This window comes from Heteronotia binoei, chromosome 19 (genome assembly GCF_032191835.1).
Source record: "Heteronotia binoei isolate CCM8104 ecotype False Entrance Well chromosome 19, APGP_CSIRO_Hbin_v1, whole genome shotgun sequence".
Lineage (NCBI taxonomy): Eukaryota > Metazoa > Chordata > Lepidosauria > Squamata > Gekkonidae > Heteronotia > Heteronotia binoei.
Window position 1 is genome coordinate 1,962,514 of NC_083241.1, and position 27,373 is coordinate 1,989,886.

Consider the following 27,373-nt stretch of genomic DNA (forward strand, 5'->3'; position numbering starts at 1 on the left):
CTGGGGGCTGAATCAGGCCCCTGGAGGTCTCCTATCAGGCCCCCGAGCCACTGGTTGTCATCTGCTTCCTTCTCCCTATCTCTTGCTTCCTTCTGCAGCACAGCTTGCTTTGCCAGGCTAGCTGAATCACACAGGAGCTGCAGAGCAAAACCTCTATTTTCTCCATTGGCTGAGGCTCCTCCTTTGGGGAGGAAGGGGGGGAGGGCGAGCATGCTTTGCCAGGCTCTCTCAGTTACACAGCAGAGCTACTGAGCCAAGTCTGTCTTCCTTCTATTGGCTGAGGCTCCCCCCTAGCCCCCTGGGGAAGGAAGGAAAAAGCCAGCGCTTCCTTTGCCCAGTTCCCTGGCTCCCGTGGGAGAAATACAAAGAAAGCACCTTTAAGACCAATAAGTGCTAACGTTTTAAGCATGTTCTGGGGTTTTTTTTAAAAATCTTCAATTGTGTTTGCCTGTGTCCTTTATAAATTTACATCACTGCTGCCTAATCTTAAATAGACACACATGTGGCCTGCCCCGACATGGCCCAGCCCAACAAAGTCTCATTCGTATGAGATCCGGTCCTCATAACAAATGAGTTCGACACCCCTAGCTTAGCCAATACTTCCGTGAGCTCCTCTTGTAAAGTCTGCGCCAGGTTACGGAGTCACCACAGTCACCTGCCACAGCGACCCAATGCTCAAGATTTTTATCTGCTCCATCCTTAGGTGGGGTCCCTCTCCCCAAAAGACGCCCGAGGGGCTCTAAAGTCTTGTACAAAAGCATCACGGCATTCTGGGCCTGCAACACAAGCACCAGGGTCCTGCTGTTACCGGCACATCAATTTGACCCACCAAAATGCAACTCTCAGCAATGTAACTCTCCCCACCCCAGCAGGGATGCTGCTATACGGGGCCCGTGGCACTTCACAGAGAACTGCAAGAGGAACAAATAATGGGAGGAAATCCAGGCAGGCCCTTGCGGGGGAGCTGCTGAATCCAGGCCACAGGGCAGATTAGGCAGCCAGCCCACGTGGAAGTTTCCAGACACTCCTCTTTTCCTACACGCTTAGCAGCTGCATTGCTAAATCCTTATTTTATTATGTCAAAGGGAGAGGTGGAATTAAGCAACGCCTTCTAAACTGTTTTCACAGAGCATTCTGGAAGCCGGGATGGGGGTGAACATATATGAAGCTGCCTTATACTGAATCAGACCCTCGGTCCATCAAAGTCAGTATTGTCTACTCAGACTGGCAGCAGCTCTCCAGAGTTTCAAGCGGAGGTTTTTCATGCCTACTTGCCTGGACCCTTTTTAGTTGGAGATGCTGGAGATTGAACCTGGGACCTTCTGCTTACCAAGCAGATGCTCTAACATTGAGCCACCATCTCTACCCTTAGACATATGAACATATGAAGCTGCCTTCTACTGAATCAGACCCTCGGTCTATTGAAGTCAGTATTGTCTACACAAACTGGCAGGGTCTCAAGCTGAGGTTTTTTACGCCTGCTTGCCTGGACCTTTTTTAGTTGGAGATGCCGGGGATTGAACCTGGGACCTTCTGCTTCCCAAGCAGATGCTCTACCACTGAGCCACAGCCCCATTCATGGCTCTCCAAGGTCTCAAGCTGAGGTTTTTCTTGCCTCCTTGCCTGCACCCTTTTTAGTTGGAGATGCCGGGGATTGAACCTGGGACCTTCTGCTTACCAAGCAGATGCTCTACCACTGAGTCACAGCCCCATTCATGGCTCTCCAGGGTCTCAAGATGAGGTTTTTCACGCTTATTTGTCTGGGCCCTTTTTAGTTGGAGATGCCGGGGATTGAACCTGGGACCTTCTGCTTCCCAAGCAGATGCTCTACCACTGAGCCACAGCCCCATTCATGGCTCTCCAGGGTCTCAAGCTGAGGTTTTTCTTGCCTCCTTGCCTGCACCCTTTTTAGTTGGAGATGCCGGGGATTGAACCTGGGACCTTCTGCTTACCAAGCAGATGCTCTACCCGAGTCACAGCCCCATTCATGGCTCTCCAGGGTCTCAAGATGAGGTTTTAATGCCTATTTGCCTGGACCCTTTTTAGTTGGAGATGCCGGGGACTGACCCTTGGACCTTCTGCTTACCAAGCAGATGCTCTACCACTGAGCCACAGCCCCATTCATGGCTCTCCAGGGTCTCAAGCTGAGGTTTTTCTTGCCTCCTTGCCTGCACCCTTTTTAGTTGGAGATGCCGGGGATTGAACCTGGGACCTTCTGCTTACCAAGCAGATGCTCTACCACTGAGTCACAGCCCCATTCATGGCTCTCCAGGGTCTCAAGATGAGGTTTTTCACGCCTATTTGTCTGGGCCCTTTTTAGTTGGAGATGCCGGGGATTGCACCTGGGACCTTCTGCTTACCAAGCAGATGCTCTACCACTGAGCCACAGCCCCATTCATGGCTCTCCAGGGTCTCAAGATGAGGTTTTTCACACCTATTTGTCTGGGCCCTTTTTAGTTGGAGATGCCGGGGATTGAACCTGGGACCTTCTGCTTCCCAAGCAGATGCTCTACCACTGAGCCACAGCCCCATTCATGGCTCTCCAGGGTCTCAAGCTGAGGTTTTTCACACCTATTTGCCTGGGCCCTTTTTAGTTGGAGATGCCGGGGATTGAACCTGGGACCTTCTGCTTCCCAAGCAGATGCTCTACCCCTGAGTCACAGCCCCATTCATGGCTCTCCAGGGTCTCAAGCAGTGGTTTTTCATGCCAACTTGCCTGGACCCTTTTTATTTGGAGATGTTGGGGATTGAACCTGTGACCTTCTGCTTCCCAAGCAGATGCTCTACCACTGAGCCACAGCCCCATTCATGGCTCTCCAGGGTCTCAAGATGAGGTTTTTCACGCCTATTTGTCTGGGCCCTTTTTAGTTGGAGATGCCAGGGATTGAACCTGGGACCTTCTGCTTCCCAAGCAGATGCTCTACCACTGAGCCACCGTCCCTCCCTATGAGGGGGATGGAGTTTAACAGAGCAAAGGAAGAAAGCAGCAGAAATGCCAAAAAAGCATGAGTACGTAAGATCTAAGAGCACAGACGACCGAAGACAAGTTCACGGTAACGACTCTCGTTTCTATGGCACGCAAACTGCATCTGGACTGCACTGTGCAGAAAGTTGCCTGTGCAAAAGCTCTTCTCTGCATCTTACAAAACCACTGCAAACATCAAAAACAAAGGCCCAGTTTGAATTGATGCTGGTGGACTGGAACAGAACAATGTACCTGAGCCATGCTGCACATGCCACCGTCTTGCTTAAACTGGGCTGCGCCGTACGCCGCATTAGCACGCCAGTGGAAAGTGTGCCCAGGAAACGGCCCTTTGGGCATGGGAGTGCTTTGCGCATCACGGCTGAGTGCCAAGCTTCGACAAGTCTCGGGGTGTGCCCAATGCTGCACTTTGAAGCTCTTGCCTGCCAACGGTACATTCAAGTTACGTCCCAGTATCAGAGAGAAGAGCTCCTGGCCCTCTCTTGAACACACTGATTCTGTCTGGGCAGAGATTCTTGGAGAAATGTTGACTGAGGGGCGACATGATAGAGGTTTACAAGATGATGCCTGGGATAGAGAAGGCAGAGAAAGAAGTCCTTTTCTCCCTTTCTCACAATACGAGAACTTGTGGACATTCAATGAAATTGCTGAGCAGTCGGGTTAGAACAGATACAAGGAAGTCCTTCTTCACCCAAAGGGGGATTAACACATGGAATTCACTGCCACAGGAGGTGGTGGTGGCTGCAAGCATAGCCAGCTTTAAGAGGGGAATGGATAAACATATGGAGCAGAGGTTCATCAGTGGCTATTAGCCACAGCTTATCATTGAAACTCCCTGTCTGGGGCAGTGATGCTCTGTATTCTTGGTGCTTGGGGGGGGCACAGTGGCCCCCTAGTGTCCTGGCCCCACTGATGGACCTCCTGATGGCACCTGGTTTTTTTTGGCCACTGTGTGACACAGGGTGTTGGGACTGGATGGGCCATTGGCCTGATCCAACATGGCTTCTCTGATGTTCTTATGTCTGGAGCAGTGATGCTCTGTATTCTTGGTGCTTGGGGGGTACAGCGGGAGGGCTTCTAGTGTCCTGGCCCCACTGATGGACCTCCTGATAGCACCTGGTTTTTTTGGCCACTGTGTGACACAGAGTGTTGGACTGGTTGGGCCATTGGCCCGATCCAACATTGCTTCTCTGATGTTCTTATGTCTGGGGCAGTGATGCTCTGTATTCTTGGTGCTTGGGGGGCTCAGTGGGAGGGCTTCCAGTGTCCTGGCCCCACTAGTGGACCTCCTGATGACGCCTGAGTTTTTTTGGCCACAGAATGTAGGACTGGATGTACCATGAGCCTGATCCAACATGGCTTCTCTGATGTTCTTATGCTGATTCTCCCCATGGTAAAACATTCGGTCTAGTAAGCCATCCCCTCTTAGCAAAGGCATGCCGTCTCTAGTGATGCAGTTCTAACTCCTTTGTCTTCTTATGTAAATTAGCCTCAAGTCTCTCCTACACGGCTCTGAAGGGATTCACAAGCAAAGCCCCAAACCCAAGACAAAGCAAAGGAAGTTCGGATTTCTCAGTGACAGCAAACCACCCACTGAAACGTCAGGAGGAATTAAAGACCCCAATTAACTTTGTTGCACGACCAAGGTTTGAGGTAGGAGAGTCATAACCCAGATACTTTTCCCCCAGAGCTCAATTAGTCTGTCAAAGAACCATCAGTTTCTTAGCCACAGTTGGCCTGTGAATAAAGACCCATGTGATGAGAAGCAATCCGTGTGACTGCAGTAGTTAACATTTCCAATAACTGCTATAGTCAACCGCCGGCGCACCCTTCAATGTCGCACTAACTTTTCCATCTCTCCAGTGGAACCTGGTCGGTGGTAGTGGAGTGGTTGACTGAGACCCGCTTCCCCTGCAAGTCTGTTTGGAAGGACCTGACTGCTTGAGAAATGTGTGCTGGTCTCCTTGACCTGAAATCTTGCAAAGCTTGAGGGAGTGATGGAATAACTGAACATAAGAGAAGCCATGTTGGATCATGGCTCATCAAGTCCAAACACTCTGGGTCACAGAGTGCCCCCCCCCAAAAAAAAGACCCAGGTGCCATCAGGAGGTCCATCAGTGGGGCCAGGACACTAAGAAGCCCTCCCACTGTCCCCCCCCCCAAGTACCAAGAATACAGAGCATCCCTGCCCCAGACAGAGAGTTCCAACAATATGCTGTGGCTAAGAGCCACTGATGGACCTCTGCTCCATATGCTAATCCAATCCCCTCTTGAAGCTGTCTACACTGCTACACTTGAAGCTGTCTACCACCGCCACCTCCTGTGGCAGGGAATTCCATGTGTTAATCCCCATTTGGGTGAAGAAGGACTTCCTTTTATCTGTTCTAACCCGACTGTTCAGCAATTTCATTGAATGTCCACAAGTTCTCGCATTGTGAGAAAGGGAGAAAAGTCCTTCTTTCTCTCCCTTCTCTATCCCAGGCAGAATCTTGTGAACCTCTAATCTTGTATACTGGACTCTCCTTGGGCCTCTTTATCCTCCTTCCCAGAGCTGAGAAGCAACATCAGGGGAAGGCCTCAGCCTCTTTGCCGTGCTGTCGGTCCTTCGTATTAGCCACTGTGTGAGGCTGGACTGGATGGACCCTCCCTGGTCTGATCCAGCAGGGCTCTTCTGATGTTCTTCTCAGAGGAAGGCCTCAGCCTCTCTGCTCTGTTATTGGCCCTCCAGAGGAACTGGCTGGCCCCTGTGTGAGACAGGAGGCTGGACTAGATGGATCCTCCCTGGTCTGATCCAGCAGGGCTCTTCTGATGTTCTTCTCAGGGGAAGGCCTCGGCCTCTCTGCCTTGAGGTTGGCCCTCCAGAGGAACTGGCTGGCCCCTGTGTGAGACAGGAGGCTGGACTAGATGGGTCACTGGTCTGTCTCATTCAGCAGGGCTTTTCTTATACCTGAATTGTCAACAGGAACCTCCTTAGGAGAACTCCAGAGAGCCCTAGGTTTGCTTTGGATGCAGTATCTACCTGCTGACGCTTGAGCCATTATACTGCCCTGAATGAAGAAGGATACAGCCTTTCACCTGGCAGAGAACTGAAGAGAATCAAGGCTGGCACCTGCTACATAAGACGTCACCAGTGGCTTCAGTTTGCTCTTCTTTGGGGGATGCTTCTCACGGGTCCCTTGCCCAAAGGACTACCGCAAGGGTCAAGGCTGAAGTTGCTGGAAAGACTCTAATTGCCAGGGCCTTTTGTGTTTTGCACCAGGACAGTCTGTTTTTCTCATTCTCTGGGATTTTAAGGCCTCCCTCCCCATCCTTTGGGAGTGATGCACTGCAGCTGCTCGCAGTGTCTGTAGAGGTCCACAATATCCTAAGTGAGCACGTAGCATTTCTTTGAAGACACCTGCTGGGGAACGTCAGAGAATCTGATGCTGCCCCTTTAATCTGGGATCCTTGAGAGAGATTCCTGCTGATCGTGTGTCCCCTTCCTGCAGGAAGAAGGCAACAGGCATGGGGAAAGAGCCCCCTCTCCTTGCAAGTGATACCCCTTATAGAGCCCAGGAAGCTGGGTTAGCTCCATCCCAATTCCTGAAAGCCCCTTAGATCAGAGGTGTCAAATATGCAGCCTGGGGGCAAAATCAGACCCCTGGAAGATTCCTATCAAGCTCCCGAGCAACTGTCATGCTTCCTTTCCCCTCTCTCCTGCTTCTTTCTGCACCACAGCTTGTTTTGCAAGGCTTGCTCAATCGCACAGGAGCTTCGAAGCAAAGCCTCTATTTGGAGAGTAACAGGGGAGGAATAGCTTGCTTTGCCAGGCTCTCTCAATCACACAGCAGAGCTACTGAGCCAAGCCTCTCTTCCTTCTATTGGCTGAGGCTCCTCCCCCTCCTGGTCCCCTGGGAAAGGAAGGAAAGAGCCAGAGCTTCCTTTGCCCAGTTCCCCGGATCCCATGGGAGAGATACAAAGAAAGCACCTTTAAGACCAACAAGTACTAATATTTTAAGCATGTTTTATTTTAAGGGTTTTTTTATTTATTTATTTATTTATTTATTCCGGGATTTATATCCCGCCCTTCCCACGAGTGGCTCAGGGCGGCTTACAACAAACAATAAAACAATAAAATCGGAATAAGATAGTTACATTTAAATCAAACATTTAAAAACCTAAAAACAAAATCTTTAATTGTGTTTGTAAAAGTTTATATCTCTGCCTCCTAGCATTCCATATTATGACACACATGGCCCGGCCTGACAAGGTCTCATTTATGTTGGATCCGACCCTCACAACAAATGAGATCTACACCCATGCCTTTGATGGTCTGAGGCTGCGCCTAATCTCACTTGCTGTGAGACCAACTGCTTTTAAACACAATATCAATGCGTCCTTGTGCCTTGCAATTTCCGATCCTGTTAATCTACTGCTGCTGCTTGCTAGCCGGAATATTTATCAGCAGCCTCCAATTTCTTCCTCCACTGTATTATCCAGTTCACTGTCATTTAAAATATATTAAAGCTTGCAAATCTAGAAACGGGGTGGGGGGGGGGGAGATGAATAATTCATGACCGCCAAAAATAAGTTACAGAAAACACAGATATTTTGCGATCATTGCTCATTTGCACAGTATATTCCAACCCTCCCCCACCTTGGCACTAAACTCAGGGCAATCAAAGTCTGCAATACAGTCTTTGCAAAAAGCAAAATCATTTTCAAAAGCTCCTTTACTGTAATGTTCCGACAACACACATCATTTTTTTAAAAAGGGGAGATGCCAAGACAGAAGCCAATGAATAAGAGTGCTTTCCCTCCCCCCGCAGCCGCGGGATTCAATCTCACCTGCTTCTAAATATGTATAATGCCAGAATACTAAAGCATGCGAAGCTGCCATTAGTCTTCCCGCAGTTTAATTCCATCTTACCTTTGCAATTTGCATCTGCAAACACTCCTATGCTTTTGAAAAAGCCATCATTCCAACTGAGAACTGAAAACTTGCAAAGGTGCCACAAAGCAGAATGCTGAAGTGCCCCGATGTTGATGCTCAACAGCAAAGAGCAAAAATTCTGCACACGCATTTGCCTTTTTTTTTAAATGCAGAAGTTAGTTTTTAAAAAATCTACTATTAGTCGATAAGGTTTCACAAGTCTGAACGATCCAATTCCCCTGAGCATCAGGCGCAAAACAGTAAGAAGTACTGAGAGAAAATTTCCAGACTCTTGGCTTGAAGGGCAGGAAACGACAAGGTTGCATAAGAAGTTTTTGCAAGACGTTACGCTCTTTGCTGGCTGCTTTAGGCAAGTTCTTAAGGGAAGTGTATCACACTTTTCCTTACATTTAAAAGTAGGAACATTTTGACATTGAAAAATGTTAGTGGAAAGCAATGCTCCCTCTAAGCTGTGGAGTCTTGTGAGCAAAAATTCTGCTCTGTGAGCTACTGGCATTAAAGTTGTGAGCTACTGCATGAACTAGTTTGCTTTGGGGCCATTTCTCCCAAGCAAAGACAAAAATATGCAAGCCTGAGTTTTAAAAACTGTGAGCTAGCTCACGCTAACTCACCTTAGAGGGGACACTAGTGGCAAATTGATTAGGATATCACAGGGTACTGAATATCAAAGTGTAAAACAGAGGCTAAAAAACTGTGAGCTAGCTCACGCTAACTCACCTTAGAGGGGACACTAGTGGCAAATTGATTAGGATATCGCAGGGCACTGAATATCAAAGTGTAAAACAGAGGCTAAAAAACTGTGAGCTAGCTCATGCTAACTCACCTTAGTGGGAACACTGGTGGCAAGTTGATTAGACCTCACAGGGTACTGGATATCAAAGGGCCTTCATTCCTGAATGTCGCAGTTACACTTAAAAAAAAAAAAAAGAGGATGACTTAAATTGAAAGTTATACTCCACTAGAAAATAAGATTAAACAGTTTGTCAATCTTAGTTCTTCCTGCCAATTCCGCGTTTCTATTAAACTGTCAATGTGGAGCTGAACTGACACCTGAAACAAATCTGTCTTGCTTTATTTTGGCTCCCCAGACTATCCGGGATGCTCTCCGCCCCAAAGCACTGCAGGGAATAGAGATCTCAAACAAACGTCCGGAAATTGCTAAGCAAGGTTGCCTTTACAGAAACGACGCTCCCAAAGCTTCTAAAACCTGCAAATTATTTTCATGCATCCCTCCTCCAAGCGATTTGTTTACTTTTAAGGAAACATCCATTCATTATTCTGTGACTTAACCTATAATGAAAGCCTTTCACGGAAGGTTACAGTTAAGAAACTGAACAAGCCTATTCATGCATTGGGAAAGGATAGTTCCAAGACTGAGAGAGGCGGGGCTTTTTTTTGAGCAGAAACGCACAGGAACACAGTTCCGACTGGTTTGGTGTCAGGGGTGTGTGGTCTAATATGTAAATGAATTCCTGCTGGGAATTGTCTACAAAAAAAGCCCTATGTGAAACAATGTTGACATCAGGAGGTGTGGCCTAATATGCAAATGTTCCTGCTGGCCTTTTTCTACCAAAAAAGCCCTGGAGAGAGGTATAACCCATTTGACAACTGCACAGTGCAGGGTACCAGGAACCGCTGCTTACCTTGATCCTGAGTTTTAACACTTAGCGCTTCAAACGAAGGCAGCTTTTAAAACAAACAGCTAATTTGGGTTTGTAGCACCTAGTAGCTTCGGAAAGCTTATACCCCAAAAATCTTGTTGCTCTATGAAGTGTTGCGGGAGGTGTGATGAACCGCTTTGAAGTTTTTTGTTTTAGTTGCCATCTTGTTTCTGGTTGTTCTAAATTCGGTTTTTAGATTACGTTTTGATGTTTAGGATGTTCCTTATACGTAGCGACCACCCTGAGCCGACTTGTGGGGCAGGGCGGGATATAAGCCTAATAAAAAAAATAAATGTATAAATAATCTAGCTGTTCTACCACAGACCGATGCGGCCACCCTCTGAAAGAGTTCTCGAAAAGAAATTAGTCTCTTTTTAAAAATCATGCCATCTTTCTTCCCCCCGCAGTGAGCCTGTTTATTGAAGGAACAGGAAGACCATGTTTCAGATCAAAACGACCTTCAGCTCCAAGAGGCAGAGGTGAAACCATCACCCAAAACATGATTAAGAACATAAGAACAAAAGAAAAGCCATGTTGGATCAGGCGAATGGCCCATCTAGTCCAACACTCTGTGTCACATAAGAACATCAGAGAAGCCATGTTGGATCAGCCCAGTGGCCCATCTAGTCCAACACTCTGTGTCACATAAGAACATAAGAGAAGCCATGTTGGATCAGGCCAATGGCCCATCCAGTCCAACACTCTGTGTCACATAAGAACATAAGAGAAGCCATGTTGGATCAGGCCAGTGGCCCATCCAGTCCAACATTCTGTGTCACATAAGAACATAAGAGAAGCCATGTTGGATCAGGCCAGTGGCCCATCCAGTCCAACATTCTGTGTCACATAAGAATATAAGAGAAGCCATGTTGGATCAGGCCAATGGCCCCTCCAGTCCAACACTCTGTGTCACATAAGAACATAAGAGGAGCCCTGTTGGATCAGGCTACTGGCCCATCCAGTCCAACACTCTGTGTCACATAAGAACATAAGAGAAGCCCTGTTGGATCAGGCCAATGGCCCATCTAGTCCAACACTCTGTGTCACACAGTGGCCAAAAAACCCAGGTGTCATGAAGAGGTCCCCCAGTGGGGCTAGAAGCCCTTCCACTGTGCCCCCCCAAGCACCAAGAATACAGAGCATCACCTACCCCAGATAGAGAGTTCCATCAATACGCTGTGGCTAAGAGCCACTGATGGAGCTCTGCTCTAGATGCTTATCCAATCCCCTCTTGAAGCTGTCTATGCTTGCCGCTGCCACCGCCTCCTGTGGCAGTGAATTCCACATGTTAATTAATGTTCACACCCTGTGATAAGCAGTCTTCCTTTTCTCACTTCTGTGGGCCAGTTAGTAGCACAACAGCCCTAAACACACCCAAGGCTAAGGCGCTGGGCAGCTGAGAAGTTCCAAAAATGGAGCAAGCGTTAGGTATTTTGAGAGCGACAGCCCACTCGCTGTGTCCTTCCTGGCCCCAAGCTTTTTCAATCTGGCTGCAGACGGACAGGTGTTCAGAGACCGATCTGATTGAGACTTACCTTAAGTCAAAGGGAGGCCTCCAAACGCTCATGCATCTCAGACTCCAAGCTGGACTTCAAACAACCACCTGGCAGATAAAAATAAAGATAATTAAGGCTCCTCAAACATGTTCTGCTGCGTGCAGCTCCGCCTAGTCTGAAAGGGGGCCCTGATGATAAATTTGAAGACTTGACAACAGAGATTCCAATAATTTTTTTTAAAGAATCCAGAGCATCCATTTCATCTCCTCCAGGCGGCTGCAAAGGAGTGTAATCGGCTTGGCCTGCCACAATCCTGCCTAATTGAAGAGCTAATCCCGGCAGTGACATTAGAGGCAGGGGCTTCATTAAACGTCAAGAAGCTGGAGGGGTCAAATCTGCTCCCATCTCTCCCCCCATGTTTAAGGAATTCTTTCTTTAAACAAATCTGCCCAAGACTAAGAGCAAAAAGCCGAACCCAACATTCTCTCGTCTCTTCTAATTTCATCAGTTTTGTGGACAAAGAGTAGCCAGCAATTTTTACTTTTTGGTGTTTTTCTCCTTTAAAAAAACCCAAGTCCAAGTAAGAGAGATTCTTCCTCTCCCTAAAAAGACACTAAGATTTTCCATCGCATGCCTATTTCTCACGAAGGTGTGTGTCAGTATCTCAGCAGAAAGTGGCTCCTTGTTTAGAGGCAACAAGGACCCACAGATAAACAGCAAGAAAGACTCAGAGCAGCCTACAACTACACAACCAGCTTTTAATTGCAATACTTAACATTTTGCTACTTATTTATTATTAACCGGTGTGGGGGGGGGGGTAGCTATTGTAGGAGATGTCTGGAATAACCGCCATCGTGGAACGATGAGGAACATCTAATGTGTTAGCACCAAACTGTATATTGTTTTAATTTCTGGGTTTTACCTATTTAAATGGTTTTATTCTATGATGGTGATCACAGCATGCTACGACTTGGAAGTAAGCTGCCCTGAGCCCGCCTCGACGGGAGGGCGGGGTATAAATCGAATTAAACATTCAACATTCCACAAAGAGGAAGCTTCATGCCCTCCCGTTCTGAATGTGATCTGGTTTGTTCTTCTGTTCAAGATGTACCAAACCTTCACACAGCAGCTCTTATTTGCATCCAGTGCAATAATAATAATAATAATAATAATAAGGACCTCTTCTATTAAAATGTCCATTATAAAGGATTTCTCATTTTGACAAAAATTTCCAGCCTTCTCCCACCCAGCACACCCTCTCCAGGAGGCAAGATTTCTGGGCAGAACAGTTCTTCAAGAGGCACACGGAGAAATTCTCAATCTGACTACATGTGTCTCGCAGCAAGATACACATTTCTTTAAAAGGAGCCATTAAATATGATGCCTAATAGGACCCAGGTCTGTCTTCCTCTGATATCCCTCTTGTTGGGGGGCTCAATTTAACAAACAAAGGCAGCTTTAATAATTCAGGACTTACTTTGCCAAAGACGGGAGAGGCCTGCCTGAATCCTTCTGCAAGACAGTCGGTGGATTTCTTCAAGCCTCTGAGCCGTTCGCAAAGATTTAAGTCAGTGCCTCTGCTGTTTGAATACTGATAAGTGAAGCTCTCTTTTCTCCTCTTTAAAGGATTAAGCATACCCACACAGGCATCTTTATTAGTGAATCACACACCATTAAGTTGTCAGGTTTCCTTCCACAGTCCTTAAAGATACAGTCACACAAAAGCTGCATTTTCACAGCCGTTTCTTTTCGTTCCAAGGGAAGGGGGAAGGAAAAAGAACGAGCTCACGGTTTTTCTCTTCCAGCTGGAAGGGGGAAGAAGAGCAAAGGGGAGGGGGAGGGAACCAGATTTCAGCAACTTGCCTACATATTGAATGAATTTTGAATTCAGTGGCACCTTTAAGACCAAAATTTTATTCAAGGTATAAGCTTTTATGTGCAAGCGCACAAGAGACAAGAGAATGTTTCACTGAACCTGAAGACGTGTGCATGCACACAAAAGCTTATACTTTGAATAAAATTTTGTTGGTCTTAAAGGTGCCACTGGACTCAAGTTTTGTTCTGCTATTAGTATCATCATCACCATCACCATACAGAATTGTGTATAGTGTAGCCAGGAGATCCTAAAACTGTCTGGCAGCCAGAAGTTCCAGATCTTTTAGCATTATGCACCAACAGGTGGCGAGCTAGACTTTTTTTTTTAAAGCAAAAGATATTTCAGAGGTGGTTGGCATTGCCTGCCTCTGCCTCCCAGCCCTGGTATTCCTCGCGGATCACCCTTCCAAATACTAGCCAGGGCCAGCCCCTGCTGAGCTTCCAAGATCTGAGGAGATCGAGTCGGCCCCGGCTGCTTCAGGTTCTGCTGCTTCAGACCATCACAGCTACTCAGCTAATCTATCTGATATATACAGCAGATTGCAAAGCTCTCCAAGAGAAGGGATACAGTGATCATGGGAGATTTCAATTACCCGGACATCTGTTGGAAGTCCAACTCTGCTAAAAATGAAAAGTCAAATAGATTCCTGACTTGTCTTGCTGACAACTTCCTTTTCCAGAAAGTGAAGAAGGAAACAAGGGGATCTGCTATCTTGGATTTGATTCTCACCAACAAGGAAGAATTGATTGAAGAAGTGGAAATAGTGGGCACCCTGGGCAGTAGTGACCATGTGATTTTGGAATTTACAGTCTTAGGGAAGGGAAAAGCTATGCGTAGTCAGACTGACAGGTTGGACTTCAGAAAGGCAAACTTTGATAAACTTAGAACTATGCTGGGTAAAACCCCATGGTCAGAAATACTTAGGAGGAAGGGGGTTCAGGAGGGGTGGGAGTTTCTTAAAAGCGAAATACTGAAAGCACAATCACAGACAATTCCTATGAGAAGAAAAAATGGAAAAAGTCTAAAGAAGCCGAAGTGGCTCCATAAACAGCTCTCTAAAGACTTGAGAAATAAAAAAGACTCCTTTAGGAATTGGATGGAGGGCCTTATAACCAAGGATGAATTTAAACAAATCACCAGTGCTTGTAGAGAAAAAGTTAGGAAAGCTAAAGCTCAGTATGAGCTTAGGCTGGCCAAAGATGCTAAAAACAACAAAAAAGGGTTCTTTTCTTATGTTCAGAGTAAGGAAAAGAGCAAAGACACGGTAGGCCCATTGCGAGGGCAAGAAAGTGAAATTGTAACAGGTAATGAAGAGAGGTCGGAACTGCTCAATTCCTACTTTTCCTCGGTCTTCTCTTCTGAGGGAAACGGTGCTCAACATGGCAAAAACAGAACCTATAAGGAGGGTATGAAGTTCCAACCTAGGATCAGCATAGGGGTAGTACATAAACACCTAATTTCTTTAAATTAAGTCCTCAGGGCCAGATGAATTGCTTCTAAGGGTTCTAAAAGAGCTTGTGGATGTAATTTCTGAGCCTCTGGCTATTATTTTTGAGAATTCTTGGAGAACAGGGTGGCCAAACTGTGGCTCAGGAGCCACATGTGGCTCTTTCACACATATTGTGTGGCTCTTGAAGCCACCACCATCCCACTGGCCAGCTCGGAGAAGGCATTTCTCTCTTTAAGTCACTTCTCCAAGTCAAGCCACAGCACTTTGGAGAATGCATTCAACGTTGAAACTGCTTTCTTTCCACCTCTCCCTCCTTCCTCTCTCTCCTCATCTATTTGCCTTCCTTCCTTCCTGTCTTGAAGCTCTCAAACGTCTGATGTTCATGTCGTGTCATCAATTTTGTTGTTGTTCAGTCGTACAGTCAAGTCCGACTCTTTGTGACCCCCTGGACCAAGTCACGCCAGGCTCTCCTGTCTTCTACCATCCTGTCTGCCCAAATTCGTGTTGGTTATATCACCTGATGTTTATTCTATGCGGCTCTTTCGTTAAGCAAGTTTGGCTCTAGCTCTTTTTCAGCTTTATGCAGTGAGCTAGGCTTATTTTAGAGCTGTGACTGACCCAAGCTTGCCTTCAAGTGAAGGAGGGTGGAATTGAACCAGATTCTCCAGATTAGAGTCCATCACTCTTAACCACTACACTGCCCTCAAACCCAGTCTGTATGGATGGGGCCCAGTCAGTTCACCCACATCCAGGTGGCTTTTGTGCTTATGGGGGAAAAAAACCTATCAGAAACAGTTCACAAAACCCATTCAAGATGGCTCCCCTATCAGAAGGGTCCTCCCATTTCTTTCCTTGATCTTGCATTCCTTCAGGTTTGCCTCAACCAATTCCTTTACAATCTCATATTAACAGGACATAGTCCAAAGAATTCTATCTCAACCATGCAGACCCAGAGCAGAACACGGAGCCCAATTGGAGGAGTTATCAAAACACAGAACGAATAGATTTACTAAAACACAATCTTGTGACCAAGTCGACATTGACAAGGTTCAGACAGTGACCAAAGCAAAACAGCGAGCTCCAACATTCAGACAGTAGCCAGCAAATCTAGAAAGCATCAATGAACCTTGCCATTTTCTCCCAACTTAGCTCACTGTGAGAGCCACATCAGTCCTAGCTGTACCCAGCTGTAGTTGGCATTAAGAAAGGAAAGACCAGGGCTGGGAAAGACTCCTCAGTCCACCCTTGGGCTCTCTGAGAGGGGGTGGCGTTCATGAAGGCACTTTCTTTGAATGCCCCCCCCCCCCGCAAGTCATGGCAAGCAGCTGGTGCCGATCTGAATGCCCTTCTGTTTGTGGTTGTTCGGGAAGAGTTTTACGGTTTGCGTCCTACTTCAGGGAGGAGTTCCAAGAGGTGCTGGAAACTGGAGATCGATACTAAAGGCTGCCCATGAATTAGCGCAAAAAAAGAGGCTCTTTCCAGAAATCCACTTTCCCTGAACAGTCTCCAGAGCCTTCCTTCTCCCTGCTATAAAACCGACGAAGGGGGAAAAAGTTTTAATCAAGTTTTTTTCAAAAATGGTTGGAAGAAGACAGCTGCTCAAACAAAAACTGGTATACGCCACTAGCTATTTCATCTTACAACTAACCTTTAAAAAAAAACCATGGATGTGTATTTAATACAGTACATAAAGTTCCAGAAATAGCACTTTGATTTTTCAAACACTTCAGTTGCTAGCAAAAACCATGAATTAATTAGCACCCGAACTCAAAAAGTCATAAATTTTAAACAAGGCACTGAGATTATTTTTCTTTCGCCTTCTCCCCTGAACCGCAAGAGCCAGAGACAAAAAAGAAAAGATCTTGCAGGAAAAGAATCCTGAATTTCCAGTTCTTCATTAAAAATAACCCAACAATGTCATAGGGCTATTGCTCACACCATGTTTTATGTAATTTCCTAACAGCTCAATGGCAAGCAATGAACCAAGGGATTAATCCTGCCTACAATATGCCTTAATGATTCAGTGTTTATTCAAGTTCTCTTTCCGTTAAAATCCATGAACGCCTGGAAGATCCAGCCAGACACAATGGCAAAAGCTGCAGAAACATAGGCCTTCCAGCCAGACCCTGGGAAGCCCAGAGACAAAAGCTGTGAAGATGTGAAGGTCCACAAAAGAAAATTTGTGGATTTGTGAAATACGGTGTACAATTCTGGTCACCGCACCTCAAAAAAGATATTATAGCATTGGAAAAAGTACAGAAAAGGGCAACTAAAATGATTAAAGGGTTGGAACACTTTCCCTATGAAGAAAGGTTAAATTGGTGCTCTTTAGCTTGGAGAAACGCCGACTGCGGGGTGACATGACAGAGGTTTACAAGATTATGCATGGGATAGAGAAGGTGGAGAAAGAAGTCCTTTTTCTCCCTTTCTAACAATGCAAGAACTTGTGGACATTCAATGAAATTGTTGAGCAGTCGGGTTAGAACAAATAAAAGGAAGTACTTCTTCACCCAAAAGGTGATTAACATGAAGAATTCACTGCCACAGGAGGTGGTGGCGGCTGCAAGCATAGCCAGCTTCAAGAGGGGACTGGATAAACATATGGAGCAGAGGTCCATCAATGGCTATTAGCCACAGCATATTGTTGGAACAGTGCTAGGGCTTCTAGCCCCACTTGTGGACCTCCTGATGGCACTTGGGTTTTGTTTTGTTTTTTGTGGCCACTGTGTGACACAGAATGTTGGACTGGATGGGCCATTGGCCTGATCCATCATGGCTTCTCTTATGTTCTTATGTTATGTTCTAAAATCCAGGGTTTTCTAATTTTTTCCTGCCCAAGAACTTCCTCTTTTTTCTAGCGGAAAATGTGAAGATTTTGAATAATCCTATGATGCCTTGTTGGCCTTAAAGGTACTACTTCACTCCTACTTTGTTCTACTGGAATAACCGAAAAGCTTTACGGTCAAGTTTTACTCAAACTGTGTAGCGTGGAGTTCTTTTTTAAATGTAAGCCCATCAACAGCATTAGATAACCCTGTTTTTCTCTTCTTGGGCCTTCACGTTTCAAAACATACACGGCTCTCCTCTCCTCAGTTTTATCTTTACAACAACCCTGTAGAAATAGAGGTATGAAGAACCAAAACACCTTTTCACATCTGACAACTTTTTTTTTTCTCAGAGAAAAAAGCTGGGAAATTTTGAAGAACACTAAAAAAAACCTCACATATTTTTTTCCTTTTTGGAATGATTAAAATGCTTTGTAGGACAATATTGTATTCACCTAAAAAGCATTGTATGCACATGCTTATGTGAGATGACAATTCCTGTGTTTGCTATACATGTGTATTCTTTAAATATCAAAATAATTAATATACTACGATGTAATCACTGATGATAGAGTTCAGTTTTCTATGTTACAATGTTTAACGATATCTAAATATGCTGGCAGTCCTATTATGACTATATGAGACAGTTTCTGTCCAAAAAGGCCCTTATTTATGACAAAATCTGTCTTCCCAGTTTCAGCTTTTATATTTTCCTACCTCTCAGATGGCAAAAATTAAGATACATATGTTAAGACAACATATGAGTGCAGTGCGGCAGTTTGCAGCTTTCTTGAGTAATGGATATAGAAGAAATTTTAAAAAGCGAGAATGACTACATTTATGTTTTTAAATTCCATAAATATGCCAACTTGTACAATTTTATATGCCAAATTAACAAATGATATATATTTTTATGTTAAAGCAGCAAAGTTCGGGTTAGATAAGAAAATGCATTTTTCGGTTTGTCCCCAAAATTCCATTTTTTATGGGGGAGAAAACCCTCTAATGGTTTCAAAATTCCCACCACTACCCATGAGGCAAGCTAGACTTGGAAAGACTCCCTGAGCCAGGGATACCCAGTTTGTACCTGGCCATCTTTGTTGCAGCCGACATTCTAAGAACGACATTTCCATTGATTTCTGGCTTTAGGAGAATTAAAGAAGCCATAACAAATCATTGTCTTGCTCAGTACTGTCAACATCAGGCCCCAACAGATCCCGGAGTCAGGTCCTCACAGTGCTTAGAAATCGCATCATGTGGTGTCTTGGAAATCTGCCAGCAATCTTATTGCGGCATCTCTTGGCAATCCTCAGTGGGAATACAAAGCTTATTTTGTCATGTTTGCATCAGAATCTGTCCTGGGGAAAGGCAAAAATAAACACAGCCATGATGTTCTTAAAACTGTGTGTTTATATGCAAACTTCAGATTACACCATTCAGAGGTGACAGATGAATCCATTTCTTAGCCAGTCGCTTTCTCTAGTGTCTCTGCTATTCAATTAAATGGCATTTGCTAAAATCAACAAGGAAATTATGGGAGAGAAGCTAAGATTGGAGTTAGAGGTTAGTTGTTTGTTATGGGGATTGTATTTATTTATACGCAACACTTGCCGCAGTATTAATAAAATTACAAGAAACTGGGCAAAGAGTTGGGGATGAGGTTGTGTTAGCAATTATCAGGAAATGTGGTCATTGAGACATGAAGCTGTGAAGGTTGAAACGGAGTCTGGCCCCTAAAATTCAGGGCTGGCTCTGAGAGCCAAGGAGCACTTATTTGTCAAAGTCTGGTCTCTATCCGAGATCCTGAAGCAGTCAGAGTTTGAACCAGGGTGCTGACTAAACACAAACCAACAACTCAGACTTGTGCCAGAAGCTTACAAATTACTGTTCCATAGGGGAGTACCACTCTCTTTCCATAATGCTAGAACTCAAGGTCATCCAATGAAAACAACGAGTAATAGACTTCCACAATGAATACCCAACTTCCAAAGTTTGCTGTCCCAACACATGGTGATGGCCACATGTATGGCTGGCTCACAGACTCACTGGCCAGCTCTGTCACCGACTACCAGCTATCTACAGGCAATACGCTACTACCAGGCATTGACTTAAGAGCCTGCTGGATCAGACCAGGGAGGGTCCATCTAGTCCAGCCTCCTGTCTCACACAGTGGCCAACCAGTTCCTCTGGAGAGCCAACAACAGGGCAGAGAGGCCAAGGCCTTCCCTTGAGAAGAGCATCAGATGAGCCCTGCTAGGTCAGACCAGTGAGGGTCCATCTAGTCCAGCCTCCTGTCTCACACAGAGGCCAAACAGTTCCTCTGGAGGGCCAACAACAGGGCCCAGAGGCCAAGGCCTTCCCCTGAGAAGACCATCAGAAGAGCCCTGCTGGGTCAGACCAGTAAGGGTCCATCTAGTCCAGCAATCTGCCTCAAACAGTAGCCAATCAGTTCCTCTGGAGGGCCAACAACATGGCAGGGAGGCTGAGGTCTTCCCATGATAAAAACATTAGAGGAACCCTGCTGCATCAGACCTGGGGTCCATCTAGTCCAGCATCCTTTCTCACACATTGGCCAGCCAGTTTCTCTGAACAACCAATAACATGTGATAGAAGCCGAGGACTTCTGATGTTGCCTCCTGGTTTTGGGATTCAGAGCTTTGGTGCCTCTGAATGTGGAGTCTCCCCTCAGTCCCCATGGCTAATAAAAAGGTAAAAAGTGGTTTGCCATTGCCTTCCCCAGTCATCTACACTTTCCCCCCAGCAAGCTGGGTACTCATTTTACCGACCTCGGAAGGATGGAAGGCTGAGAAAACCTGGAGCCGGCTACCTGAACCCAGCTTCCACCAGGATCGAACTCAAGTCTTGAGCAGAGAGTTTACAGTATTGCAGCTTTACCACTCTGTGCCACGGGGCTCCTTCCATGGCTAGTAACCATTGCCAAACATTCTCCATGAATCTATCTAAACCCCTTTTAAAGCTGTTTATTCCTGCGGCCCCCACTACGTCCTCAGGCGACAAATTCCGCATCTTAATCACTCCCTATGTAAAATGGTATTTCCTTTTGTCCGTACGGGACCCACTGCCCATCAGTTTGATTGAATGCCAGCGTAACTCCTTCCAATAAACATGGGTTTTATTTTGTTGCACAGCATCAAGAAACCTTGCACTGCACTCCTTTTGGGTTTCACCTGCGCCAAACCACCATTCAGACTATGGCTCCATACTGAAGGTCAGCTTCACCTTGAGGTATTAGAACTGCCATCATTAATAGCCGTGCAATTCGGCAGGCCGCTGTACCTTTAATTACTTGCAATTCAAAGCGATGCACCATTAGCAGAACAGCAGGGGGCCCGCTGAAGCTGAGGAGCTAATATCTTGCAAACTTCTTAGAAGTCCAGCATATTCATATCTTTTAAAATTGCACAGAGAGCAGGAAAAGAGAGCTGACAGATTCTGGAAGCCACAAAGCCCTTCTTGAAAGTTTCCAACAAAGCAATGCGCGTCAACCACTTGATCTGAGCATACAAATGAGCCAGCAGCATGATCCTACCTATCTATACATTTTAATTGCAGAGAAGATGTCACCAAGTTTGGAATTATGCATGGGATAGAAAAGGTAGAGAAAGAAGTTCTTTTCTCCCTTTCTCACAACACGAGAACTCATGGGTACTCCATGACATTGCTGAGCAGTCGGGTTAGAACGAATAAGAGGAAGTCCTTCACCCAAAGAGTAACACATGGAATTCACTGCCACAGGAGGTGGTGGTGGCTACAAGCATAGCCAGCTTCAAGAGAGGATTGGATAAACATATGGAGCAGAGGTCCATAAGAACGTAAGAGAAGCCATGTTGGATCAGGCCAATGGCCCATCTAGTCCAACACTCTGTATCACACAGTGGCCAATATATATATATATAATAGACACACACACTGTGGCTAATAGCCACTGATATCCCCTCTTGAAGCTGGCTATGCTTGTAGCCGCCACCACCTCCTGTGGCTGTGAATTCCATATGTTAATCACCCTTTGGGTGAAGAAGGACTTCCTTTTATCTGTTTTAACCTGACTGCTCAGCAATTTCATTGAGTGCCCATGAGTTCTTGTACTGTGAGAAAGGGAGAAAAGGATTTCTTTCTCTACTTTCTCCATCCCATGCATTATCTTGTAAACCTCTATCATATCACCCCGCAGTCGACATTTCTCCAAACCAAAGAGCCCCAAGCGTTTTAACCTTTCTTTATAGGGAAAGTGTTCCAAACCTTTAATCATGCTAGTTACCCTTTTCTGCACTTTTCCCAATGCTATAATATCCTTTTTGAGGTGCGGTGACCAGAACTGCACACAGTACTCCAAATGAGACCGCACCATCGATTTATACAGGGGCATTATGATACTGGCTGATTTGTTTTCAGTTCCCTTCCTAATAATTCCCAGCATGGCGTTGGCCTTTTTTATTGCAATCGCACACTGTCTTGACATTTTCAGTGAGTTATCTACCACGACCCCAAGATCTCTCTTGGTCAGTCTCTGCCAGTTCACAACCCATCAGCTTGTATTTGTAGCTGGGATTTTTGGCCCCAATGTGCATTACTTTGCACTTGGCCACACTGAACCTCATCTGCCACGTTGACGCCAACTCATCCAGCCTCAACAGATCCCTTAAAGTCCATCAGTGGCTATTAGCCACAGTGTATTGTTGGAACTCTCTGAAGTGATGCTCTATATTCTTGGTGCTTGGGAGAGACAACAGTGTGAAGGCTTCTAGTGTCCTGGTCCCACTGGTGGACCTCCTGATGGTACCTGGGTTCTTTGGTCACTGTGTGAAACAGAGTGTTGGACTGGATGCGCCATTGGCCTGACCCATCATGGCTTCTCTTATGTTCTTATGTCTGGGGCAGTGATGCTCTGTATTTTTGGTGCTTGGGGGGGGGTGTGTGGAGTGGGAGGGCTTGTAGTGTCCTGGCCCCACTGCTAGACCTCCTGATGGCACTTGGGTTTTTTTGGCCACTGTGTGACACAGAGTATTGGACTGGATGGGCCATTGGCCTGACCCAACATGGCTTCTCTTATGAACATTTTGGCAAGGCGCAGCCAGCAGCCAGAAAGATGTCGTAGTGAAGAGTGTTGGGTCTGGCATTTGAGAGACCCAAATCTCACAGAAGCTCACCTGGGTGACCTTGGGCCAGTTGTATTTCTCAGTCTAACCTACCTGGCAGGGTTGTTGTGAGAGTAAAACGGAGGGGAGAAAACTATGTAAGCTGTTTTGAGTCATCAGTACCTTACCATCTAGGTGCATACGTTATGTTGGATACTATTTTGCTAATTCTGTGATTCTGTAATTTTACAGATTTTGTAATTATGATATTGTCTAGTCTGGATGTGGTTTGTTTAATGTTTCTGTAAGATTTTAATGTTGTTAGCCGCTCAGAGCCCGCTTGCGGGATAGGAAAGGAAAGGAAAAAAGGAATGGTCCCCTGTGCAAGCACCAGTCGTTTCCGACTGTGGGGTGACGTTGCTTTCATAACGTTTTCACGGCAGACTTTTTATGGGGTGGTTTGCCATTGCCTTCCCCAGTCATCTACACTTTCCCCCAGCGAGCTGGGGACTCATTTTACCCACCTTGGAAGGATGGAAGGCTGTCAACCTCGAGCCAGCTACCTGAAAACCCAGCTTCCACCGGGGATCGAACTCAGGTCATGAGCAGAGCATAGGACTGCAGTACTGCAACTTTAACACTCTGCGCCACGGGGCTCAGGACAGGGCAGGGTATAAATTGAAAGATTAAACTATATGAAATTAGTAGACACAGTTTCCTCTAAGATGCATTCAGGAGGGTATCTGGACTCAAACAATGTTTCTGGAGCAACAGAACATGACTTGAGTCCAGCGGCATCTTTAAAGCCAACCAAGTGTTATTCTTATACCCAGAATAAAACTTTCTTGGTCTTAAAGGCGCCACTGGACTCAAACTTTTCCTCACACCACCAAGAACAACAGAAACACGCCAACCCCCTCAAATTAAGGGGCGGTTAACATTGAGCAAAACATCTTTTAAATATAAATGTAAGAACTGTCAGGACTCAGTAAAGAGGACAGGCAGGAATAGAGATGTGGCCATTTTCCCCGCTACCAGTCCTGACCCTACATTGGAGAGTTACCAGTTCAGCCTCAAGTGAAGCAATTCTGTTTGTTTTTTGATGAGTGAGTGTGTGTGTGTTTATATGCACAGGCCTGCTAGTCAGGGTGATTTCTGGCAATCCCTAGTGGGACTATTCGGAGACGTGGCTTGCTATTGCCCGCCTCTGCCTCCCCGTCCTGTTATTCCTTGTAGGTCTCCCATATACTTGCCAGGGTTGGCCCTGCTTAGCCTGTGAGACCTGAGATGATGGGGATTGCCTGGGCTATCCAGACCTGTAGCCATTATTTAATTCTGTTTCTAAGCCGCACTTCCCTGGAGCAGAGTTCAGGGTGGAGTACAACCAAAAGACAGATATGATAAATAGAAATCAAATCAACATTAAAAAAATCTTGAACGCTTCCAAGATCATACAGTCTGAAGTCATGAGGTGCTTTCAAAGGGCAATCCGATCCACATTCAGCGCCCACCTCCATCCTAACAGCCCAACACCTGAACATGCAGAAAGCTGCCATACTGAATCAGACCGCTGGTCCATCAAGGTTTGTTTAGACTATCTGCAACTCTCCAGGGTCACAGGCAAAGGTCTTTCTCATCATCTCCTAAATCAGGAGTCCCCAACCCCCGGGCCATGGACCAGTACCAGCCCATGGCCTATTAGCAACTGGGCCATTAGTTGTATAATTATTTCATTATATATTGCAATGTAGTGGTAATAATAATAAGACGACGACGAAACTGGATTTATATCCTGCCCTTCACTCCAAATCTCAGAGTTTCAGACTGGCTCACAATCTCCTTTCCCTTCCTCCCCCAAAACAGACACCCTGTGAGGTGGGTGGGGCTGAGACAGCTCTCCCAAAAGCTGCCCTTTCAAGGATAACTCCTGCGAGAGCTATGGCTGACCCAAGGCCATTCCAGCAGGTGCAAGTGGAGGAGTGGGGAATCAAACCCGGTTCTCCCAGATAAGAGAGCTCTGGCTGACCCAAGGCCATTCCAGCAGATGCAAGTGGGGGAGTGGGGAATCAAACCCGGTTCTCCCAGATAAGAGAGCTCTGGCTGACCCAAGGCCATTCCAGCAGCTGCAAGTGGAGGAGCGGGGAATCAAACCCGGTTCTCCCAGATAAGAGAGCTCTGGCTGACCCAAGGCCATTCCAGCAGCTGCAAGTGGAGGAGTGGGGAATCAAACCCGGTTCTCCCAGATAAGAGAGCTCTGGCTGACCCAAGGCCATTCCAGCAGCTGCAAGTGGAGGAGTGGGGCATCAAACCCCATTCTCCTAGATAAGAGTCCGCACACTTAACAGCCACACCAAACTAATAGAAATAAAGTGCACAAATGCATCATCCCGAAACCATTGCCCCACCCCCAACCGGTCCGTGGAAAAATTGTCTTCCACAAAATCGATTCCGGGTGCCAAAAAGGTTGGGGACTGCTGTCCTAAATGATCCTTTTACCTGGAGATGCTGGGGACTGAGCCTGGGACCTCCTGCATGCCAAGTAGATGCTCTACCACTGAGCCACAGCCCTTCCGCTTGTGCCGCCGAAGGGGGAAAGACTAAGCGCAGCGAAGCACCCATTTTCCATCCGAAGCCAGGTCTGCTATGCTGCTCTCCAACAGCACTGTTGGGTGTTCCCCCCCTTCCTCCCCCACCCCCAACCCATTATCCCCTACGAAGGAGCATTGATAAAATAATCATGACTTAAAAATAACTGACCTACTTTACGCAGCCACCTAGGATTCGGCATGTGCCGCCATCCACATGGTGCATTAATCACAGCGCCAACAGGACAGGAGCGCCTGCATCGGGCCGGATGCGAGAGCCAGCTGGCTGAGCCGCTGCCGACCCGACGAGTTACGATTTAATTCACCAGAAGGCGGAGAGAGGGCAGGGAACGCTTCGGCAGCCAGCTCAGGGCCTCTCCCGTTCGGCCCAGCTAAGAGCAGAGACGCACAAGGGAAGCTCTGCAAAGTGAGACTTTGCTTTAGACTATTTGTTTATCCTTTTATTCGCTGAAATATTTATATCCTGGCCTTTCCTTGTGTTTCAAGGCAGCTTACAATAATACTTTAAAAACGTTTTCCGTTAAAAGTCAAAGTTGAAGTAGCAAGCCCCAAATCTCTCTCACCCTTAAAAGATGCTGGTTGCTCAAATCCCCTCAAAAGTCCAGGGGAACAGGGAGGCCTCCAAGGAGCCCAGACCACGGAAAAGGCCCCAGGGGGGCTTTGGATGATGACGGATGGGCCACCCTGAGTGGTGGGAGAGGCAACAGCCGTCTGAAGACTGTGCTTGGAGCAAAGGAATGTCTGGAAAGAGATGGTCCCTCAAACGGGTGGGACGAGGAGTTTCTATCCTACCTCTAAAGCACTCAGTGGGCACCCAGAATTCTGCACGTTAAACATCCTGGCCCTTCAAAGGAGAGTGCCGCAGAATAAGAGAAGAGAGAGAGAGATTGGATTTCTATCCCGTCCTTCACTGGGAGTCTCAGAGCGACTCACAATCTCCTTTTCCTTCCCTGCCCCACAACAGTCACCCTGTGAGGAAGATGGAGCTGTGAGAGAATTGCTCTTGAGAGAACAGCCCCGAAGAGAACTTGTGATTGGCCCAAGGTCACACCAGCAGCAGCATGTGGAGTGAGTAATCAAACCCAGTTCTCCCAGATTAAAGAGCCAGCTTGGTGTAGTGGTTACGTGCGTGGACTCTCATCCGGGAGAGAACTGAGTTGATTCCCCATTCCTCCACTTGCAGCTGCTGGAATGGCCTTGGATCAGCCATAGCTCTCACCGAGTTGCCCTTGAAAGGGCAGCTGCTGTAAGAGCTCTATCAGCCCCATCTACATCACAGGTAGGGTTGCCAAGTCTGACTCAAGAAATATCTGGGGACTTTAGGGGTGGGGCCAGGAGCAAGGGTGTGACAAGCACCAGTGAACTCCGAGGGGAGTTCTGGCCATCAGATTTCAAGGGACCGCACACCTTTTAAATGCCTTCCCTCCATTTGGAATAATGAAGGATGGGGCACCTTCTTTTAGGGCTCAAAACAACTAGTGCTCAAAACAACAGTGCGTCTCAAAACAACTAGAGACAGGGCCTTTTCCACAATGGCCCCTATGTGGTGGAACCAGCTACTGGAAGAGGTGAGGGCCCTGCGGGATCTTACTCAGTTCCGCAGGGCCTGTAAGACGACCCTCTTCCGGTTAGCCTACGCCTGACTGGACAAATGTAGCTTTCTAGATTTTTGTGATTATACTGTATAGCTTCAATGTAAAAATTTTAAGGTTTTTAGGTTTTTAAATGCTTGATTTTAAATGTAATAACTTTGTTCCGATTTTATTGTTTGTTGTAAGCCGCCCTGAGCCACTTGTGGGAAGGGCGGGATATAAGTTACGGAATGAATGAATGAATGAATAAATAAATAAATAGAATTAGACCCTTTGGTCCAATCTTTTTGAAACTTGGGGGATACTTCAAGGAAAGGCACCAGATGCTATACTAAATATCTGGTACCTCTAACTAAAAAAACAGCCCCCCCCCCGAGAGCCCCATATACACATGGATCAATTCTCCATTATACCCTATGGGAATTGGTCTCCATAGGAAATAATGGAGTGCCCAGCAGACATTTCCCTCCCCCTCCCCCGCTTTCTGATGACCCTGAAGCGAGGGGAGGGCCTCCAAACTGGGGGATCCCCTGCCCCCACCTGGGGATTAAAAAATCAAAGGTACATAACCCACCGTGAAAACCAGCTTCTATATTAAAATATACAAGGTCAACAAAAATAAACACAAATTCCACCATCATAAATTACAAAACCACCATAACTTTTAGTCCTTAATAGAAAAGGAAGCAATAGCAGCAAGAGTCCTTTTCATCCTATGGTAAAACTTCCCATCTCATTCCATGAAATCCTGGTGTAGAACTCCAGATGTTTTAATGTCTGTCCAAAGATGCAGCCAATAATCCAAGTTTCCAAGGACAAGGTCGTACTGAACCCTTGTTTCCCGTGAGCTTCTTC

The 27,373-nt window shown here is 46.4% G+C and overlaps 1 protein-coding gene across 2 annotated transcripts in view; it reads right to left on the minus strand.

Moving 5' to 3' along the window:
- GLCE (glucuronic acid epimerase) overlaps nt 1-27,373 on the minus strand; it is a 95,870-nt gene that overhangs the window by 51,229 nt on the left and 17,268 nt on the right. The window contains exons 1-2 of one of the 2 annotated variants that reach the window (XM_060260155.1): nt 12,551-12,571; nt 11,113-11,180 (exon numbers count right to left, since the gene is read on the minus strand). In XM_060260155.1, coding sequence (XP_060116138.1) covers nt 11,113-11,144 — 32 coding nt within the window. In that variant the 5' untranslated portion in view covers nt 11,145-11,180; nt 12,551-12,571. Of the gene's footprint in view, nt 1-11,112; nt 11,181-12,550; nt 12,572-27,373 lie in introns of those variants that run through there. The other variant, XM_060260156.1, reaches the window with a different exon arrangement.